This window comes from Vanrija pseudolonga, chromosome 5, assembly GCF_020906515.1.
Source record: "Vanrija pseudolonga chromosome 5, complete sequence".
Lineage (NCBI taxonomy): Eukaryota > Fungi > Basidiomycota > Tremellomycetes > Trichosporonales > Trichosporonaceae > Vanrija > Vanrija pseudolonga.
This window is the reverse complement of record NC_085853.1, coordinates 982154-1002764: the sequence shown is the minus strand read 5'-3', so window position 1 is coordinate 1002764 and position 20611 is coordinate 982154. Positions and strand designations below refer to the sequence as shown.

At 65.2% G+C, this 20611-nt stretch overlaps 8 protein-coding genes across 8 annotated transcripts; 6 read left to right on the top strand and 2 right to left on the bottom strand.

The window, feature by feature from the left end:
• Nucleotides 1–1011: 1011 nt before the first annotated feature.
• yteT_0 (Putative oxidoreductase YteT) lies at nt 1012–2764 on the top strand (the record flags this gene model as incomplete). Its single annotated transcript, XM_062773585.1, has 4 exons — nt 1012–1199; nt 1505–1939; nt 1996–2203; nt 2258–2764. The coding sequence occupies exons 1-4, from the start codon at nt 1036–1038 to the stop codon at nt 2762–2764; spliced, it is 1314 nt and encodes a 437-aa protein (XP_062629569.1). The 5' UTR covers nt 1012–1035.
• A 907-nt stretch (nt 2765–3671) lies between these two features.
• LOC62_05G007058 (uncharacterized protein) lies at nt 3672–7124 on the top strand. Its single transcript, XM_062773584.1, has 4 exons — nt 3672–5636; nt 5675–6200; nt 6245–6766; nt 6818–7124. Exon 1 carries the CDS (start codon nt 4257–4259, stop codon nt 5634–5636), a length of 1380 nt encoding a protein of 459 aa, XP_062629568.1. The 5' UTR covers nt 3672–4256; the 3' UTR covers nt 5675–6200; nt 6245–6766; nt 6818–7124.
• A 173-nt stretch (nt 7125–7297) lies between these two features.
• nagB (Glucosamine-6-phosphate deaminase) lies at nt 7298–8973 on the bottom strand. Its single transcript, XM_062773583.1, has 5 exons — nt 8713–8973; nt 8618–8630; nt 8465–8558; nt 7620–8039; nt 7298–7545 (listed from the first exon to the last, which is right to left on the bottom strand). Exons 1-5 carry the CDS (start codon nt 8905–8907, stop codon nt 7407–7409), a joined length of 861 nt encoding a protein of 286 aa, XP_062629567.1. The 5' UTR covers nt 8908–8973; the 3' UTR covers nt 7298–7406.
• Nucleotides 8974–9726: 753 nt separating this feature from the next.
• Nucleotides 9727–11788, top strand: F59B2.3 (N-acetylglucosamine-6-phosphate deacetylase). The gene is made up of 5 exons (XM_062773582.1): nt 9727–9814; nt 9858–10166; nt 10349–10701; nt 10877–11043; nt 11250–11788. The coding sequence occupies exons 1-5, from the start codon at nt 9761–9763 to the stop codon at nt 11657–11659; spliced, it is 1293 nt and encodes a 430-aa protein (XP_062629566.1). The 5' UTR covers nt 9727–9760; the 3' UTR covers nt 11660–11788.
• An 857-nt stretch (nt 11789–12645) lies between these two features.
• Nucleotides 12646–14313, top strand: otud5a (OTU domain-containing protein 5-A; the record flags this gene model as incomplete). The annotated part of the gene is made up of 1 exon (XM_062773581.1): nt 12646–14313. The coding sequence occupies one exon, from the start codon at nt 12646–12648 to the stop codon at nt 14311–14313; it is 1668 nt and encodes a 555-aa protein (XP_062629565.1).
• A 256-nt stretch (nt 14314–14569) lies between these two features.
• On the top strand, nt 14570–15828 carry ESD (S-formylglutathione hydrolase). The gene is made up of 5 exons (XM_062773580.1): nt 14570–14902; nt 14944–15056; nt 15113–15225; nt 15342–15630; nt 15663–15828. The coding sequence occupies exons 1-5, from the start codon at nt 14593–14595 to the stop codon at nt 15717–15719; spliced, it is 882 nt and encodes a 293-aa protein (XP_062629564.1). The 5' UTR covers nt 14570–14592; the 3' UTR covers nt 15720–15828.
• Nucleotides 15829–15877: 49 nt separating this feature from the next.
• On the bottom strand, nt 15878–17452 carry LOC62_05G007053 (uncharacterized protein; the record flags this gene model as incomplete). The annotated part of the gene is made up of 5 exons (XM_062773579.1): nt 17178–17452; nt 16916–17055; nt 16729–16852; nt 16420–16678; nt 15878–16370 (listed from the first exon to the last, which is right to left on the bottom strand). The coding sequence occupies exons 1-5, from the start codon at nt 17446–17448 to the stop codon at nt 15878–15880; spliced, it is 1287 nt and encodes a 428-aa protein (XP_062629563.1). The 5' UTR covers nt 17449–17452.
• A 211-nt stretch (nt 17453–17663) lies between these two features.
• Nucleotides 17664–19186, top strand: LOC62_05G007052 (uncharacterized protein; the record flags this gene model as incomplete). The annotated part of the gene is made up of 3 exons (XM_062773578.1): nt 17664–17778; nt 17816–19071; nt 19136–19186. The coding sequence occupies 3 exons, from the start codon at nt 17664–17666 to the stop codon at nt 19184–19186; spliced, it is 1422 nt and encodes a 473-aa protein (XP_062629562.1).
• Between the last annotated feature and the right edge of the window lie 1425 nt (nt 19187–20611).

Sequence of the window (20611 nt, the reverse complement as noted above, 5' to 3'; positions counted from 1 at the left end):
ATGCTGCTCACCGCGCTGCTTCTGTTGCTCGCGATCGCCAGCGAGCCAGCCCCCCCGTGCGCGTTCTAATTTTACATGGCGATTACGCCGCCCGTGCAGCACATGGGTCGCATGCTCTCGGCGCCGACCTCGGCAGGGGCCTGCGGGGACCCATGTCAGCACCACACAGATGCTGGCATGGCATGGTATGTGGGCGCAGGGGGCAAGCAACCGGGGCGCCCCGCTCGCTCGCTCGTATGTGTGCATGGATGCTGCTGCGCTGCTCGCCTGCACTCACTCAATTGTCCCGTCGCCCGCCCGCCCGCCCGCCCCCGCCCGATGCGTGCGGGGACCTGCGTGCGTGGCGCTGGGGGCTGGGGGTCCGTTTGCCCGCGTGCGTGCGTGTCTTGAGGCGTCTTGTCCGGTTGACATGGGGCACTCGGCGAAAGCGGCGCGAGTTGACTTTTTGCCACATGGTGGCCCTTTGGCTCCTCGACGGCCCTCCACCCCGATCGACCACCCACCCCCACCAGCCCACCCCGCAACCCCAGCCACCAGCCAGCCAGGTCGTGCGCGCGTCAACATGCTCACATCGTTGCCGTAGCTTGCCGTGCTTAGTGGAATGTTTAACGTACTGTGCTAGTGGAGCAGTGACAGCCTCGCGTCCAATGCATCTCTCGGGATTGGCCGATACGCTAGCTTCCCCCACAGCGCGCGCGACTCGGTGACCAGCTCGCTCCGAGTTGCACAGTGTGTCTCGTGCATGCTCTCGAGGTCTCGAGCTCTCTCGCGAGCAGATACATAACCCAGAGCGAGGCCCGTGCCCAAGCTCGGGATTGCAAAGGCAGGCAGTCAGTCACCTCTCTCCCAGTGTCTCAGAGTCGCATCTTCTTCGGCGCCGCAACAAGAATAAAGCGCACCCAGTACGTACCTGGCCTGACCCGACCTCGCGCCGCACAGTCCACCACCACGTCCACCACGTACCCACGCGCCGCTCGCGCCGGCACGCCGCTGACGCCTCAGCCACCCCCACCCCCACCCACCCTGTGTCCAATAATGACGGCCGATAACAAGAAACCCGTGACGATCATCGTCCTCGGCGGCGGCCAGCGCGGCCTCACCTACGCGAACTATGCGACCCAGCACCCGGATCTGGCAAAGGTTGTGGCAGTTGCCGACCCGCGCGAGCACCGTCGCAAGTTGTTTGCAAGGCAGCACCAGTGAGTGGGGCGGAGCAGGCGGAGCCGGTGGAGGGGAGGCGGAGCGGTGGAGGGGTGGGTGGTGGCAAACATTCTTGATCGCGCAGCGATCATAGGCGTGGGTGGGCGGGCGATGTCTTGCTCGCCCCAGCAGGGTGGGTGGGTGGGCGACCTTGCTCGCAAGCTTGCTTGAGGGTGGGTGGGCGGGGGAAGACAAGGAAGACAAGGACAAGGAAGGCGATTGCGACGAGGAAGACGAGGAAGGCGATGACGACGAGTTGTACTCGACACGCGACACCACGCCCAACACACACTCACACCCGCAGCCTCACGCCCGACCGCCTCTACAACGACTGGACGGACGTCGCCGCGCTCCCGCGCTTCGCCGACGCCGTGGTGATCGGCACGCTCGACCAGCTGCACGCGCCTATGGTGACGGCGTTCAGCAAGCTGGGCTACGACATTCTGTGCGAGAAGCCCATGGCGACGACGGTGGCCGAGTGCGTCGACATGGTCAAGGACGTGCAGGCTGCGTCGGCGACCGCCGGCCACCCGCTCATCTTTGGCATCGGCCACGTCCTCCGCTACTCGCCGTACAACCGCGCCGTCAAGCAGGTCATCGACTCTGGCGCCCTCGGCGACATTGTCAACATCCAGCACATGGAGCCCGTGGGCAACCAGCACTTTGCGCACTCGTTTGTCCGCGGTAACTGGAGCAAGGAGGAGGAGACTAGCTTTGCGTTGATGACAAAGTGTTGCCAGTGAGTGGGCGGCGCTGCTTCATTCCTCGCCTCGACCCCCGCTCACCCACCCCCAGCGACCTCGACATCCTCTCGTTCTACCTCTCGGGCCGTACACCCGTCCAGATCAGCTCGTTTGGCAGCATCGGCCTGTTCAAGCCGTCGCGCAAGCCCAAGGAGGCGGGCGACGCGACGCGCTGCCTCGACTGCCCGGCCGAGAAGGACTGCGTCTGGAGCGCCAAGAAGATTTATCTTGACCCCTTCGTCGAGAAGGGTCGCAAGGGGGTGAGTGTGGTGTTCTCGCGCGGTACAAGACACCGCGACTAACTCTCCTCCCAGTGGGCATCCGTCGCGGTCGACGGCGACGAGGTCAACCTCGAGACCATCACGTCGACGCTCAAGAACGGCCCGTACGGCGTGTGCGTGTACGAAGCCGGCAACGACGTGGTCGACCACCAGGTCGTCAACATCGAGTACGAGGGCGGCGTGACGGCGAGCATGACCATGTCGGCCTTCACCGAGAGCGAGTGCAACCGCGCGACCGTGATCCAGGGGACCAAGGGCGAGCTGCGCGGCGACATGAAGACGTTCACCGTGTTCGACTTTTTGACCCGCACGTCCAAGACCCACACGCCCGAGGAGATGCCCGGCGTCGCCCACGGCGGCGGCGACGACGGCCTCAGCCAGTGCTTTATCGAGGCCGTGCTCGAGCGCGACCAGAGCAAGCTCGGCGTCACGCCCGACGACGTCCTCAACTCGCACCTTACTGTCTTTGCCGCCGAGCAGGCGCGCAAGGAGAAGCGCGTGGTCGACTTTGGCGCGTTCAAGGCTGCTGCTCTGGCGTAGGCGAGGAGTGGCCCGGCGTGGTACCGAGCCTAAAGTTTCCGTAACTACCGTAGCAATAGGAATGTAGCATGCTTGTACTGTTCCCACTGTTCCGCAAACCACAAGTTCCCACTTTTCCCAAACCAGCCGGAAGAGTCCGAGACGGAGTGCCAGACGCCCATGACGCGCGCGCGCGATACCGTCCCGATCTCACGCACGCGCCGTGTCGTGTTCTATTCTGCCCGCGGGGTCGTGCTCAGCGCGGTTGGTCGTGATCGCGAAGATTTCGGGGTGCCGAAGACGTAAACACGCGAGGTGGAGCAGGAGCAGGAGCAAGCGGCACTGTCCGCAAGCTTAGCAACCACGCGCCACGCGTCTGGTCGCGTGCATCGTCCACTGCCCCGCGTGCAAGCTGCAGCCCCACTGCCCCACGTCTGTAGACTTGCTTCTGTGAACGTTATTCTCGAGTTCTTTGAGCGTGGTCAGTGGCCTCCTTGGCCTGGTGGCACGAGTCAGAGAGTCAGTGGCACGGCCCCGGCATCCAAGCAGCCGCATGCCCGCGCGCCCTGGGTGCCAAGGTCCAAGCGGCGTTCTCGCCGAAACGACCCAGCAGTTGACCGGGGTGTACCACGGGGCCCGACGCGACTGACCGACACTCCCGGCCGATGCTTGCTGCCAAAGCATGCATGCTGCATGCTCCGGTACGGCAGCGGCGGGGGACGGGGAACGGAAAAAAATGTCCCCAGCGCGTAGACGGCGAGGTCCCACGCACGCTTGGGTACCCCCCCCCCCGCGCGCTAGGCCCGCACCACCCGGGGTTGAGCAGAGTTGCCCCGCGTCACGACGTTGCCGAGTGAGGATGGTGGATGGACGAATGCTGTTTGCCCTTTTTACTACTGCTACTGCTGCAAGACTGACATTGCATCGACGATCACACTGTCCTTTTCAAACAATCTCAACTACGGCGACTCGCTCAAGAACCTACAGCTCGCGCCGATCCGCCCTGCCCCCAACCCCCCTCGCCGTCGCCGTGCCTCCCTATCTCGTCGCGGCGTCGACCTCGCGGGCCTTATCTCTGCTATCTATCTGCCCGCCTGCGTCGACTCGGCCAGCGGCAAATCATCGCCCGCTACCTGCTTGCTAGCTGACGGCGACGACGACCCCCGTTGGACGCCGCCGAGACGCGCCGCGCCACTTGCTTGTGGGTCTCCTGGCTGCCCGGTGCGGGCTATTCTGCGCCGCCTGCTCGCTGGTGCACGTGAGCATTCCACTAGCGGCAACGACGACCTTGTGACCACCACCACCACCACTGGCTGGCCACCCCACTTGCCCATTGTTCCACATCTCACTCCTTCTCGTCTCCTCACTCTCGACGACATCCCGAACCGGGTGCACGGGGTGCACAAGCACGCACGCAGCAACACGACTCGACACCGACAACTAACACTCGCTCATCAACCACAACCACCACCGAGCCTTTGTCATCCAGCCTCCCCCGCCCCTCCCCGCCGCCATGTCCGAACTAGGCCCCTCCCCCACCTTTGCCCACGGGCACGCGCACGGCCCCGGCGCCGCGCCGCGCCCCCAGATGCCGCCAGACGGCCGCGCATACTTTGACCCCCAGCACGTTCTCCCCGGCACCTCGTTGAGTCCGACCAAAGCCGAGCACCACCCGCCAGGCAGCGCGGCGGTCCCGCCATCGCGTAAGCGCGCACGCGAGTCCATGTCGACCGACGACAAGCCAAAAATCAAGGCTGGGTCACCAACCCCACCCAAGGACTCGAAGGACGGGCTGCCCTCCATCCTCGTGCGCGAGAAGAAGCAAAAGGCGTGCGCAAACTGTCGACGCGCAAAACTCAAGTGTATCGTCGAGGACGGCGAGACCGACTGTGTGCGATGCCGAGCGCGCAAGGAGCGCTGCGTCTTCTACCCTCGCGGTCACGACGAGGACTGGCAGCAGACTCTGACCGGCGACGTTTACGCTGCCATCCGGCACCTCACCCAGCTGAGCACGACAGTGCACCACATCCTCGACCACCTCGTGCTTCACGGCATCGTGCCGCCCATTGACAAGCCGCTCGAGCGCTTCGACGCACCCGAGCGCGAGATGGCGCTGCTGCAAGGCTGGGGCGCCGAGCGTAACCGCGAGCTCGTGGGCCCCGAGGGCCGCAAGCGCGCGCGCAAGGGCAAGAAGGAGGAGGAGATGGACGACGACGACGATGGCGCTGAGTCTCTCCCCCAGCCGTTCGACTATGGCGCCGGCGTCGACCTCCAGCGCCGCACGAGCAACGGCATGCCCCCGACCGTTATGCGCCCCTCAGATATGCAGATGCCGATGAACAACGGGTACGACAGGGTGAGCACGTCGCCCGAGACGACGATGAGGCCCCTCGTCGGGCCACAGACGGCGCCGCAGGGATTCCGGAATCCGAGCGCCAACCCAGTCATGGTCAACACCGAGGTCGACATGACGAGCTTCAACAACTACACCCTCACGCCGAACGGGCGAAACGCGCAGGGAGGACCGGCGACGGGCGAGACGGGTGCGGCGACGACAACAGGGACGGGAGTGACTCCGGAAACAGCAGGCATCTCGTCCATCTCGCCAGTCGACCACGGCTCGTTCCCCGGCATGGTGATGGAGTCTAGTGCCAGCACGGGCAACAACCAGCAGCAGTCGACGGCTCTTGTCTCCCCTGGCGCTGGCGCATACAACCCCGGACAGGGCATTTTCGGACTACTCAACGGCGCCAAGGCCAATGGTGGTCCGCAGCCACCGTCGCCGCCGGTCCCCTCTTTCCAGACGGACAGCCTCGGCTCGGCGGACCCTCGCCCAAACATTGTCAAGCGCGGCTTGATCGCCAACGGCGACGCGCTGTCCCTTGTCAACTAGTAGGTCCCGGAGCATGTGACGGTTACTGACACTGGCAGCTTCCACTCGCGCCTGTCCCCATGGCTCTTTGGCTACAGGCTGCAGTTCACCAAGTTTCCGTACATTCCGCAAGGCCCGAGCGTCATTACCCCGTTCATCCTTTCAGTCATGTGCCTCGTCGCGGCCGAGCGCGTGCCCAACATGCACGAGCACCGCCCAACACTTGCCCGCGAGGTCACGCAGCTGCTCGTCAACTCGCCCGCCGACAGCTTCATCTCCACACTGGACCAGCCCTTCGGCGGCGGATCAGGCAACAAGGATGACGACGGCGAGGAGGAGCTCGACCCCGAGCTCGGTATCGGCCCAGAGGAGATTGTCGGTGCCTGCATCCTCGCGACGTTCATGACCGAGCGTGAGCAGGCCGCCACAATTGCTAGCAGTGCCTTCAAGTGGGCACGAGGCTGGATCAAGTGGACGTCCCTGACCGTGCCTCTGCCCCCGACCCTCGGCGAGGTGTGTGGTTTGCTGCCTGTCAAGCGAGACGCTACGCGCGAGGACATGGCGCGGGTGTGGCTCCTGTGTTATGTGAGTAGCTGCTCCCAATGACCAGGTACACAGCTAACCCTCAGATTGTGGACGGAACCGAAGCTCTCCAGAGGGACAACCCGGCCGCGCCTCGCCGCGACCCCATGGCCTACTGCCATGTTCTTGTCCCCGACTCGCCACTGCCAGGCGACTCGTACTCGCCCCACGACATCCTGCTCACCTTCCACGCGCGCCTGATCACGCTCCTGCGTGACTGGTACCACCGGCGGTCGCAGAGCGAGGCGGCGATTGCTGGAGCTGGCGCTGGCGCACAGGCCGCGGCCCATGCGAGGCTTGCGTCGTCGATCAACGCCAGCCTCGAGTGGTGGCGCGCCGACTTGGAGTCGCACTCGCTCGCCGCCGAGTGGATGCGCCACGTTGATCTCTTCTGGGAGTTTGCGCGCATGCTGGTCAACGCGACGAGCGCAAAGAGCCTCTCGGCCAACCCGCGTCTGCGCGCCGCGAGCTGGGCTCATGGTGTTGAGGCTGCCGTCGGTTTATTGGAGAAGTGCTCGTCCTGGCCAAGCAGGGACGAGCTGGCGAACCTGCCGCCGTGTTATCTTTCTGTGAGTGCGGCGATCGCTAGTTCCAAAAACAATCACTGACCCTGGCCTTAGATGATCACCCTCGCGGGCTCGGTGCTGGTCGACGCGATCAAGGACCAGGGTGTGGCCGAGTGCCCGTTCCAGGCGGACGACGCCGTGCCGCTCCTCAAGGACGTGGCCGACATGCTTGGCTCGGGCGGGCTGCCGCACCAGCACGTGAGCCGCACTGCGGGGGCCACGCTGCGCGGGTATGCCGAGCAGCTGTCGCGATTTGTGTAGCGTGCAGGACAGGATTCACAAGTCAGTCTGTACAACGTCTGTTGTGTTAGTAGCGACTTTGGTCGACTTTTGGTAGCCATAATGCTAGTTTATTCACGGGTGTCGTCAGGTCCGGTCCGTCTTGAGACGCAGGACGCAAGTATGAAGCGCAGCACGAAAGTCAGTCGCTGAGCTCAAGCGTGGTGAAGCCAGCCGCCAAGCTCACGGCGCTCACCGCTGCCCTGCCGATCAACACTGATTGTCGAGTCTCCAACCCCTGCCCCCACCCCAAGTCGCACGAAACACATCATCTGCATACTGTACGAAAGCCCAAGCGCCTCAATGATACATTTACACTGGCCCGTAGTCCCCAGCCCCGGCGGCCCGCCTGCCTGTGCCTTACTTAGGCAGCCGTGACGCGGCTGAGGCCGAGACGGACCGAGGCGACCTCGCCGTACTTTGCCTCGACCTCGTCCTGGACCTTTTCGATCGACTTGAAGTACTTGACCGTCTTGACACGGAGCTCGGAGGTGGCGTCCTCGCTGGGGGTGGGGGTTAGCGGCTGCGAGCGAGCGGAGCGAGCTGGCGCGGAGCCGAGTCCCGACGTTGGACTTACTCGCACACGACCAGGGCCCAGGGGTGCGACTGGAGCGCGGACGCCGTGACCATGTGGTTGACGCCGCCCTCGATCATCTGGGAGAGCGCGAGGGCCTTGTTCTGGCCCGTGACGACGAGCACGACCTCCTTGGCGTCCATGACGGTCTGCACGCCGACGGTGAGCGCCATGCGCGGGACCGCCGCCAGGTCGTTGTTGAAGAAGCGGCAGTTGTCGAGGATGGTCTCGTACGCCAGCGTCTTGATGCGCGTGCGCGACTTCAAGCTGCTGCCGGGCTCGTTGAACGCAATGTGTCCGTCTGCGCCGATGCCGCCGAGGAACAAGTCGATGCCGCCCACCTCGAGGATCTTGGCCTCGTACGCCTCGCACTCGTGGTACAGGTCCTCGGCGTTGCCGTTGAGGAGGTTGGTGTTCTTGGGGCTGCGGGGTTAGCAGCGTCCTCGAGCGCAGCGAGAGGGCGCGGAGAAAGGAACGGAACAGGAATGGTTATGCGCAAGCTAGGGCGTACGGCGGCGGTGAAGGAATGGCACTGGCCCAGATAAAACGTGTGCACTACGCGCTGCGCACGCCAGTGCGAGTGCCACCAACCACTGCCACTGCGGGCGCCATGGACGCCTCCTCCCCCACTGCCCCGCCCACGCCCGCCGCACGGCCGTGCGCATCTATCCCCAGCCGTGCAGCCATTGCCGCCCGCCCGCCCACTCGCCCGCCGCGATCACTTCTCGGCAGCGAACGGGGGCAGATAGCGAGCCGGGCCGTACAACGCGTCTCCTGTGTTCCTGGCTTCGCTCCCCCACTCTGCTCTCCTCCCCCTCCCCCCACCCCACCTGCCCACGCCGACTTACTCAATGTCAATGAGCGAGAAAAAGTTCTTGAACATGAAGGTGTGGTACGACTCGGGGTGGTCGCGGGGGATGCCGACGTACTCGTCCATGTTGACTGGGGTGTGTTAGTGGGGACGGACGCATGGCAGCGTCGTCATATCGCCAAAAACGTACAGGTGACGACGTTCTGCGAGAGCGCGTTAGCCTTGTTCTGGTCGTCGCCACCACCGCAGCTCTCTCGCTCGGTCACCCGCCCACAGCCCACTCACCTTGAACGACACCTTGCCCGCCTTGTACAGCTCGACGAGACGCGCATACACGGGCAGAGGGGACGAACCCGTAGGGCACCCGAGCACAAAGTTGGGGTGGCCGGGCGTGGCGACAAACGTGTTGATGCGGCGCGCGATGTAGTCGCCAATGTAGTGGCCGACCTCGGTCTTGGTGTCGCGGATAGTGAGACGCATTGTGGGGGTGGGTGGGGTTGGGAGGTGAGAAGTTGAGGGAGTGCTAGACAGAGAGAGAAGGCAAAGTCAAGGCTGGTGTTATCTGCATAACACACAGCAGCAGCTGCTGCATAAACGTTTCTCGAGCGACAGCAGCAGCAGCACCACGGTGCATCGGGCCGCCGCGCCGCGGCCCCCACCCCACCTGCGTGCGTGCAACAAGCGACGACGCACACACAGGCTGCTAGAACTCGCCGGCCGGGAGACCGTGTCGGCAATGAAGCCGGGTTGGCAGCGGCAACAGCGGTATGGGACTTTGTGTCTGGGCTGGCTGCGAGTGGGGAATGGGAGTGGCATGCGGCGATTTGCCCGGACCACCGGCAGGTGCTGCTCACGTGGTGAGTGCGTGGTTTACAACACTATGCGCGCCGAGACGCACCCCGCTCGCTCCTATGCATGTGCTCGACGCACTCCATGAGCATGGCGCTGAGTCAATTGCCCGACCCCCGCCCCGCCCAGCCTCAGCCCCAGCCCCAGTCACCGGCCAAACCGCCGAGACTTGGCCGACGCCTCGCCATATCCGGCCCTCGGGCAAAGCGCCGGCGCGGCGTGCGACTGATAACGTGGGCGGCGGGGGTGGGGTGGCGCGGCTGCTTGCCTGGGCTGGGCCGTTGCTGCATGTCGCTGTCTCTGGGCAGTGACGCTGCCGCTGCTGCTGCCGCATCACGCGCACTGACTTTTGTCTGTGCTACGCTGCCGGCCGGTCGAGTGGGGGGACAACGTGCAAGTTATACAACGTTGCTGCTACAAGCCGTCGTCGTCGTCGTCGCTGTTCTGTTCCTCACACCTCAACAACACCACCACCACCACCACCATGAGCGACATTATCCGCTTCACCAACGGCTACCTCGCCCAGGCAGACGGCACTGTACGTCGCCGCCCTACCACCAGCAAAGCTGACCACTTCCCAGGCGCTCAAGGCCGACCTGTACATCTCGCGCAGCACCGGCAAGATCATCTCGGGCCAGCAGTCGTACTACACCACCGAGCTCGCGCCCGCGCGCACCATCGACCTGCAGGGCGGCCTGCTCAGCCCCGGCCTGATCGATGTGCAGATCAACGGCGCGTACGGCGTCGACTTTTCCGAGCTCGAGGACGGCGACGCCGGCGAGGCGGCTTTCCTTGCCGGCCTTGACAAGGTCGCCAAGCGGATCGTCGAGACGGGCACGACTAGCTTCGTGCCTACTATCATTACGCAGAAGGAGGAGCTGTATGCCAAGGTGAGCAGCACCGAGGAGCACGAGGCGCGCAGCGCCGAGTGCGGCGACGAGGGTGTGATAGGTCCGGTGCCGGTGTGTCCCACCAACCGAGACCGAGACAGACGTCATGCCCACACTGCTGTGCCCTCCTTGCCTCCTGCCTCCTTGTCCCCGGCCAAGCACCCACCTAACCCGCCGCCCAGCTCCTGCGCCTCCTCCGCCCGCGCTCGACCCCGGCCTCAGCCCACTCGCTAGGCTACCACGCCGAAGGCCCCTTCCTGCACCCCGACCGTCGCGGAGCACACAACAACGCGCTGCTGCTGACGGCGTCGGCGCGCCCGCCGATCGAGTCGTTCAACAAGGTCTATGGACCGGGACTGGACCAGCCCGGCGTCAAGATGATCACGGCCGCGCCAGACGTCGAGGGCGTGATGGAGTGCGTGGAGAACCTCGTCGAGCGCGGCGTTACCTTCTCCATTGGCCACTCGGACGCCAGCCTCGAGGTCGCGCAGGCGGCGGTTGACCGTGGCGCGAACATGATCACGCACTTGTTCAAGTGAGTCGGGCGAGCGAGCGAGCAGGAGCGCCCAGCGCGACTGCGAGCGTGGTGTCGAAGTGGCATTGCTGACATGTCGCTCTCCCTCCTCATCTCGCCGTTTACGCTCACCTAAACTTCTGACTGGTCTCCTCGACCTGCCCTCCGCTCGCTTCGCGCGCGGTCTCGCCCACAGCGCCATGCCCCCCATCCACCACCGCGACCCCGGCGTCATCGGCCTGCTGGGCGACCCCATCCGCGAAGCCTACTACGGCATCATTGTCGACGGCCTCCACTCGCACCCCAACACTGTGCGCATCGCGTACGGCGCCGCTCCGGAACGGTGCATCCTGGTTACTGATGGTGAGTAACGCGAGCCCACGAGTGGGCCGGGGAGACCAGAGGAGGGGGCTGGTGATAGAGCGCGCGGCACTGTGGCGCTGCCTCTAGCCTCCGCGCCCGAGTCGGCCGGAGGTCCATCCTCTCCAAAGGACCCCCTCGCAGACCTAACCCTCCTGCGGCGCACGCCGCTCGCTTCGCTCGCGACTCGCTCCTTGCTCACACCCCAGCCCAATGGATCATGGACCCCAACCTCCCCGACGGCGTGCACCACTGGCGCGAGGGCTTCTCGTTCCGGAAAGAGGGCCTGCGGGTGGTCATCGACGGCACCAACACGCTGGCCGGCTCGGCGATCCCGTTCGACCAGTGCGTCGCCAACCTGTCGCACTGGGCGGCGATCACGCTGCCCCAGGCGCTCGTGTGCGCGACGCACCACCCTGCGCAGATGCTCGGCGGCGAGGTCGGCCGTACAAAGGGCCGTCTCGAGCTGGGCATGGACGCCGACCTCGTCGTGTTTGGCTGGGACGGCAAGGTGCGGAGTACGTGGGTCATGGGCGACGAGGTGTACCGCGCGCCCGACGTGACGCAGGGCGACACGATCAAGCCGCTCAAGGAGGTCAACGGCAAGGCCGAGCACTAGGCGGTGTGCAGGCTTGGCGGCTGGACGTCGGTGGAGGAGGCATGAGTGCGCGCATATGGTGGCCGCGGGCCAGTGAGCACGAGGTTACGGTTATCAGTCAGTCTTTGGGTTCAATGCATCGCTTCGAGATAGCCAGACGAGGTCTCATGATGGTGGGTTTGCGCGTCGTAGGCGAAGCTTCGGCGCTGGCTCCACCGCCGCCGACCCGACAATCGTGAGAGCAGCCTAGGAACGGTGTTCCGCTCTCTCGCTCCACTGCTGCGGCTGGCGTCCGTCCTCGTGCCCAACCTTTGACGTGCATGGTGCATTGTGCACAGGCTGTACTCTAGTCGGGATGCATGCATGATGCGTTTGTATGCAGTATGGCTTGTGACGTGGTCGACTTGGGTCACGCGACGATGAACAATGGGTGAATGTGGGGGGTGCAGGTTTTTTGTGTGCGAACCTGGCCTGCCTTTATTCGTCCCTCCAACAAAAGTGTCACTTGTAGGCTGGCCACCTTCCTTCCTTCCCCGCGCACCCGACCCACTCATCCCACGTCGCCCCCCTCCCCCCGGCCGTCACTCATCGCCTCACCTCGTCGGTCTCTGTGTCATCAACATCCACACGACACGAGTGACACTATTCGCCTTGGGCCCCATTTCTTGCAACGACACCGCAGCGCGCACTCCGACGCCGTCGCCGCCGCCAGCACGACCTTGACCCCCGAAGCCCCGCCCGACGTGTGACCCTGCAGCATCAGCTCCCACCTACCCTATTATACAATTTACACGGCGGCATAACAAAGCGCCTGCTGCCAGCTGCTGCCTGCTGCTTGACACGACACACACACCCAAGTGTGCATCGCACCACACCCCCCTCTGCCCCCAACGCACGCACGCGTCTCGCCGCGAGCGCCCACATTACACGCACGACGACGGCACGGCACACCTGAGACGCGAGGGGGTGGACCGGGCTGCAGCCCGCCAGACCCAACGAACAAGCATATGGCGCCGCCGGCCCTCGCAGAGACGCGGGCGACGCGCTCACGATCCCGCCTTGCACAGGCTGTCGTGAGCGCGTCCTACGCCACCAGCGCCGACGACGACGACAACCACGGCGAAGGGAGCAGCACGGGCGTCACGCGCCGCCGAAGCGTCAGCGTTGGCGGCGGTGGTGACTCTGCCGTGTCGACCAGCAGCCCACCCCGCAAGCGCCGCGCACATCGCCATCTCGCCGCCGCTGCTGTTGATGGCGATGACACTGCGCTGGACGTTGCGCCTTCCCTTGGCGTATCACCAGCCCCTGTGCCGTCTCCAGCGCCCGACACGCCCCCGCACCCCTCGACAATCCCTATCACGCCCATCTCACCCCTCACTCCTTTGCCGTTACATGCCCTTTCGCCCCGCCGGCTCCTGCTCGGCGGCGGGAAGCGGGGACGGCCCCGCGGCGCACGCAGCGCAGCGGCCGCCGCACGCCAGCCGAGATCGTCGCGCACGACGCGGTCGCGACGCACCTCGGCCACACCGACCACGCTAGAGTCGATCGCCGCCGAGTCCGTCGCCATCAAGGACGAGGTCACGCGCCTAGGACTCGCACTTCGCGATGTGACGGCCGACGGCAACTGTCTGTTCCGCGCGATCGGCGACCAGCTATGGGGCGACCAGAGCCGCCACGCCGAGGTGCGCCGCCTCGTGTGCGACCACCTTGAGCGTGAGCGCGACCTGCTCGCTGATTTTGTCGCTGGCTTCCTCAACTCGGGCGAGGACTACGACCACTACGTGGCACGGATGCGCGGGCTCGGCGTCTACGGCAGCCACATCGAACTGCAGGCCGCGACGGTCGTCTTCCAGCGCAGCATTCGCATCATCCTCGCGCAGACCAGCTACACGGTTGAATATGGTACCGGGAAGGAGGATGCCGAGGAGGACGAGGGCAAGCGGAGGACGAGATCCGCCGTCGGCAAGGAACCCGAGGAGCCTGCCGAGTCGTCATCCACCCCGCCCTTCCCTCCACCAACCCCAGGCCACTCGATGCTCTGGCTCGCGCTGTTCGCCGAGGCAGAGCACTACGAGTCAGTGCGACCAAAGGGTAGCAAGGCCGGCCCGGCCAACGTCCCCGACTCGCTGTCTAAACCGCACGCGCGCGACGTTAGCGAGGCTGCCCGCCGCGAGCGGGGTGAGCGCGTCGACGACGCGGCTGCCCCAGACAGCAAGGACTCGCGCCTGGCACAGGTCTCGGCGTCGCTTCCCGCAGGGCACGGCTTATCCCCGGCGCACATCGCCGGCGTGCTCGCCCGCACCAAGGGCGACGTGTCGGCGGCTGTCGAGATCCTGCTCGAGGACGCCGAGCATGGCGTGTCGGACAGCTCGAGTGAGGGCTCAGGCGGCTCAGCAGCCGTCGAGGCCATGCTCCCGGACCTGCAGTACCGCGAGCGGCCGGGCAGCCCAAGCAGCTCTGACAGTGCGCCATCCAGCGCGTCGACTGCGCCCACGAGCCCACTGAACGACGACGACTCGGGGTCCGACACGAGCTACAAGCACGACGCGGACGAGGCGGAGCGCGAGCGTGTGCGCGACGCCAAGGACGCGCGGGAGGCCGGGAGGGGGCGTGGACGTGGCCGGGGCAGAGGCCGCGCGAGGGGGAGGGGAGGGCGCAGGGGCGGCAAGATGTAGGATGTAGATGTATGTGCTTGTATGCGGCGGCGAGGGCGATAGCCGTGGCCCGAGGCCGCGGCGGAGCATTCCTGGGGCACCAGCTGCTGGCGCCGGTGCTGTTGTGGCCGTGGCCGGCTACGCCTCCACCATTGCGTTGTCATGACGCCGAGTGGGGTCAGTCAGCGGCGCCAGCGGCCTCCACCACCTCCACACTCCTCCACCAGGAGTCACAAACGCCAAGCTCCATCTCGCCTCGCCTCCTCCCATCGCTCCTCCCACCTCCTCTCCAGACCTACAATGACGAACCTCACCAGCACCTCCACGAACCGCGTCGCGTCGGGAGTGTTGACAAAGTACACCTTCCCCTCGTCGTCGCTCGGCGGCCTGTCGACCTCGGTCAACGTCTACGTCCCCGACAGCGCCAAGTCCTCGCCTGCGCCGGTGCTGTTCTACCTCGCCGGCCTCACATGCACGGAGGACACTGGCGCGCAGAAGGGCGGCCTGTTCAACTCCGCAGGCAAGGAGGGCATCGCGCTCGTGTTTCCTGACACGTCGCCGCGCGGCGCCGGCGTCGAGGGCGAGGACGCCGACTGGCAGCTTGGTACTGGTGGGTGAACAACCCAACGCATTGGCTGACCCCCACGCCAGGCGCCGGGTTCTACATCGACGCCACGGAGGCCAAGTGGAAGACGCACTACAACATGTACTCGTTCATCGTGGACGAGCTGCCGAGCGTGTTGAAGGCTGCGAACCTGCGTCTGGTGGGTCGGCGAGGGGATGAGAGCAAGCGACGAGCTCGCGCTGACGCGCTCGCTAGGACTTCTCCCGCTGGTCCATCACCGGCCACTCGATGGGCGGACACGGCGCGCTCAGCATCTACCTCAAGAACCCGGCGCTGTTTAAGAGCGCGAGCGCGTTTGCGCCTATTGCGTGAGTGTCGAGTCGAGTCGCGAGCGGAGCGAGCGACGCGGCGGCCCTGTCTGCCCAGCTGCGTCCGTTCTGCACCCCTCTCCTTCGCTCGCCCGCGCTGACGCGTGGCCTCGCAGCAACCCCGCCGTCGTCCCGTGGGGCATTGGCGCCTTCACGGCCTACCTCGGCGCCTCGGCGGGCACCCCGCCGACCGCCTGGCTCGCTCACGATGCGTCGCACCTCCTCGCCAACTCCACCGCGCCCAAGGGCTCGCTCCACCTCCTCGTCGACGTCGGTACCGCCGACCAGTTCCTCACGGCCGGCCAGCTCACCCCCGAGGCGCTCGAGCGCGCCGCTGAGGCTCGCGGCGCGAAGGGGGAGCTCGAGCTCCGCCGCCAGGAGGGATACGACCACTCGTACTACTTTGTGCGTTCAGCCAAAGGCATCGCTGACCACAGATCTCCACCTTCTCCCCCGACCACGTCGCGTTCCATGCCAAGTACCTCAAGGCGTAGACGAGCTGCCAAAATGTGAAATCTTGATTTTGAAGGCTTCGACGCACGACTGACTGGGGCATACCTTCTGGCATTGTGAACTTACACCACACCACATGTGATATGTACATCGATTCTACGCGTGTGTCTATGTTACGGTCCGAGCGCCTCTACGTGCCTCACTGACCCTTGTATTTTGAGTCGGCCGAAGCCTTCGAGTCAGGCCGGGGAGGCAGCTGGGGCGGCAGCCTGCGCCTCGCGCCGTCCTGGCTAGGCCCGGCGACGGCGCCAGCCCCAGCGACGGCAGAGTACGGAGGCGGAGCGGGCTCGCCGTACGGTGCGCCGTGCGGGGCCGGAGGGTGGCCTTGGTACGGAGCCTGGGGAGGATACGAAGCCTGGGGAAGGGGAGGAGGCGCATAGCCTCCAGACGTTGGAAACCCTCCAGGCGCCGCAAACCCACCCGGCGGCACTGGCGCCTCGTCGTCGCCATCGTCTGTCGGAGCGTACACTGGCGTGTTGGACCAGCGCTTCTCGATCTCGGAGCCCGCGCGGCGCACCTCGGACGTCATGTCCAGCGGGGTACCGGTGCCGAAGATGCCCACGCGGGAGGGCGGCAGCGGGCGGAGGATGACATGGGCGAAGAGGTGCTGGCGCTTCTCGAGGTCGTGAGCCCTGCGTGTGTGTCAGCTCCGTTGCGGGTAAACTGGCAAGCTGCACCCACCACATGGCCGCGCCGATGCGGTTCGAGATACTAAACACCAGCCCGATAATCGGGAGACTCTCGAGCAGCGCCGCGCTGAAGCCGAAGGCGCGGTACGCCCACTTGCGCTCGTCGACCCAAATCCACTCGGCCTCGTGCGTCATGCGCTTCTGCGCAAAGTACGGCTTGTGGAGGAACTCTGCCGTGCCGAGCGCCTTGAGCGATGACGTGAAGAGGGGCACGATGAGCGGCAGCGTTGGGGAGAGTGGGAAGAGAATGTCTGGTGGCGGCGGCGTCAGCGGGGTCGGCGTCCAACAGGCGGCGACTCACAATGCCGGATCACACTCTGGCTAGGCCACCACAGCAGCCAGCGCACCCACTGCTCGCGGCTTGGGCGGCCGCGCGCGCGGGGTGGTGGAACTGGGGGCGGCTGTTGCCACTCCTCGACGTATCCCTGGGCTATGTGAGCGAGGCGAACAGGTGAGGAGCTGGTCAACTTCAGGCTAGCTCTACTCACCAGACCCCAGAATTCGGCGGGCTTGCCGCGCGACGCGACAGTCAGGTTGTACGCCCGGGCGCGGGCGATGCGCAGGTTCTTGAGCATGAAGAAGCGCAGAATTGCGCCGAGCTGCGGGAGGAGGAGCATGATGTGGGTGTCTGCGGGTGGGCGGGCGTGGAGGGATGGGCCAGTCGTCGGCAAAGGTATCGGGGTATTGGCGTCAGCGCTCGCCCTCTCGGCCGCTCTCCTCGGTCTCCTACGGAGGCCTCGCATGACTCACAAAACACCAAGTCGATACTCATCGCCAGCGTCCCACTACCAAGGGTCACCCGCCCGCCCTTGGCCGCGGCCTTGCCGACGATAAACCGGCGCACGACAAAGTCCATGGCCCCCCACCCGAACACGGCGTACGCGGCGCCGACCATGGCGCCGCGCACGGCCGCGTGCCGCACCTTGTCCCACACGGGCTTGCGTATCGACTCGTCGGTGCACAGGCGGTAGAACCCGATGAGGGTGTAGGCTGGTGGGAGGGCGAGGAGTTCTGCGGGCATTGCGAGTGATGGTTGGAAGAGGAAGAGGAAGCGATGATCAGTGCAGCGATGATGATGACGACGGGCGCGCGTGGCGGTGCCTGAAAATGTAACTGGCGTCGATTGAGACGTCACTCAAGAAAGTTGAATGTCGATATTGTTCATTCTCGACACCAACAACAATGGCAAGGCGTTAAGGCCGTCCCCGCGCTCTCCTGTTCGACTAGCACGACACCATGACAAAGCGCAGCGCGCACGACGCCGACAAACCATTCTGGCCCATCTTCACGCTCCCCAAACGGCAGCGGCAGGTCAGACGCGCCGCGTCACCCACCCCCTCCCCCTCCGAGCGTGAGCGTACGAGCCGCTCAGCTCTGCTCACGCCAAGCTACTCCCGCCCCGCTCGACTCCAGCGCCTTCCCGCACATTCTCGAGCGCGTGATCGACATCGCAGACTATAATGCCCTCCTTGCCCTCCGCACCACAAGCAGGCGCGTGTCTCGGCTCGTCGAGGCGCGGCTGTACGCACATCTCGTCGTTGGCTCGATGAAGGAGTACTCGGCCGGCAAGTTCGTACTCAAACAAGAGCAGTCATTCACAGCGCCTGCGGACCGGCGCCTGCCTGGCTTCCCACCCCGACGGTGGGACGAGTGGCGCCCGTACCCCGGTGGTCTCTGCTTCGAATGGCAGCCGGCACAGAAGCGTGTGGCCAAGCGTCTCCGGCACGTCCTCACCACCCTGGACATCATCGAGCCTTCGGAGCAGCTTCTGGGCTGGATGGCTTCCTACCTCGATCCGACCTACGTGCGCGTCTGCTGTGCCACGGAAGGGCACTACCCCCCCGGACGACCCTTCGCCGTTGGGCACACGCTCGTCATGTTCCCCCCTACGCAGCCGGCGATGTCTGTCGCAGATGAGACATTCGGGATGTTCTGGCATTTCCACCCCGCCACGCGTCGGGTCGTGCACCACGTCAAAGCGCCAGTGGTGTCGCACCAGCCCCTCCTTTACGCGCCGCTGGACGACTACAGCGCTGAGCTCTGGGACGCCACGAAAGAATACTGTGTCCACCTCGATGAGCAAGGGTGCGGCGCGTGTCGCACCCGTGATTGCAAGAGTCGCCGGCCAGATGCCATGAACGCCCCGCGGGGGCCTCGCACCCACGACGAAGCGGACGGCGCGCCCGTAAGGAGCTCGCTGAGTGCCGGGCCCGTGTTTCCGCGTCACGAGGTGCTCGTCTTCAGCGACCCAGCGCCGAACCTGCCACCCAGGCTGCTATCAATGACGCAGGCGACCGCTACCAAGAAGAACGGTCGCGCTGCGAGGTACCATACCCTCGCCGTCGAGCTTGCCAGCCTCCTGATGCGGGGCAGTATGGTGACGCTGGTGGACTTGGAGGCCGCCAGGCCATGGCTGCAGTTTGATGAAGTCAACGGAGTTGAGCTGCGCGACGAGCTGGTACAGGCTACGATCGCGGCGCTCGCTGGTCGTGCGCCGTTCGCGACAGTGTTCCCCTCTCTCTCGGAGTTTGTGAGCGATAAACAAGCGGCCGAGTTGGCCGGGAGGCTGGTGTTCACCACACGCACGGAGTGGGAGGCGGGCCTGAGTGCTGAGGACGTAGCAGCGTTCACCGTGCCACAGTTTGTAAGTATCCTCTCTGATAGCGCTGACGACAGGTACGGGACGCGATGGACCGAGTCGCCGACAGGTGGCTTCAAGAAACGAACCACCTGGAGATGGTCAGGGCGCTCTTCCATGATGGTATTAGTCCCCACAGTGATTATTTGGCGAGAATGATCGCCGAAGCGAGGGGAGGTGGGTAGTATTAGGCTGTGCATATGCGACGCAATGATGCTGTTGACAAGTCTGAGACCACTTTGTGTCATGTTGGGTGGGCTTGTTTGAGCCCAAGGCGGTGTGCTAAGTGGCCTCGAGTTTATCTCCCGAGTTGCGGTGCGTCTTGGCAGCGATAGTGGGCTTGATAGTGGGCGACAGACAGCGGGTCAATTGAACCAGCCGCCACTAGACTGACTCGTCGAGCACAGCAGCAGGCACGGCGCGTGCACTGCAGCTGGCCCGGCAAGAGGCAAGAGAGCAGCGGGGTGTCCTTCGTACCCACCTCCCAACCCGGTTCTCTCACTTTCATCAAGCGTGGCGTGCATGAAATAGGCGCGTGCACGGGCAGCGAGGGACGGACAGGGGTTGTCGCATTTTCTCTGTGCATGTGTTGTGGTCACGGACAGACATGTGTCCGGAAGCAAGTCCAGACTCTCTCGCTGCGAGGCACAACGGGCAGGGCGCGCAGGGCGACTCGCGCTCATCTGTTGCCTCTGTCCCGAGGCGGTGTGAAGCGGTGAGCGGCGATCGTTGACCCCCGAAAGGCCTCAACGACCAAATCGCCAGAGGAGGCGTCGGAATGTGGGTTGTTGTTGGCCGTCACGCACGCACGCACGCCGGCAAGCAGACGGCGGCGCGGTGAGCGGGCAGGGGCTCAAACCGACGCGCGCCAGGCGCGACGAGCCGGGATTGGGTTGGGTTGGTGCCGCGGACGCTGCGCCTACGCCGGATACCTGCTCTGCTGGTATGCGCTGCGCTCCAGGCTCCAGATCAGCTCGCTTTGCATTTGCATCTGCATCTGCATTTGGATCGATCTCGCAGCCAGCCATGTATCTCGCAGCTGAATGCAGGCCTGTGCTGCTCGTAGGCGGTGTAGATGTGCGTCGTCGTCCGTCGTCCGTGTCTGAAAGGCAGGCAGGCCCCGATCAGCACGTCGGCTTGGCGCGCGGAGAGCAGAGCAGAGCAGTGAACAGAGCGTACCTCGCAACAAACATAACCAGCAGAGGCAGGCGCGTCGTGTAGCTGTTGCTGCAGTAGCCGCGCCCGTCCGCCCGCCCGCCCACCCGCGACCCCCGTTCCTCTGCCCCTGCGCCGCGCCGCCCGTCCGTCCGAGGCAAGGGCGATGCGCGCCTACACCGCTGTTATCAAAGTGCCCGTCGCGAGCGAGGAGCGAGGAGCTAGTAAATTGTGGCTGCTTGCTCGCTGCTGGGCTGGTCCTATTCCGTCCGGGTGCCTCGGCTCCCACATGCCGGGGCGCAAGGGGGGAAGGGGCGGTGTCATGCCCGCCGTTTCCGTCTCAGATGCGACAGGCCTCCCCTTGGGTCTGATACGGTCGTGGAAGGGGGGC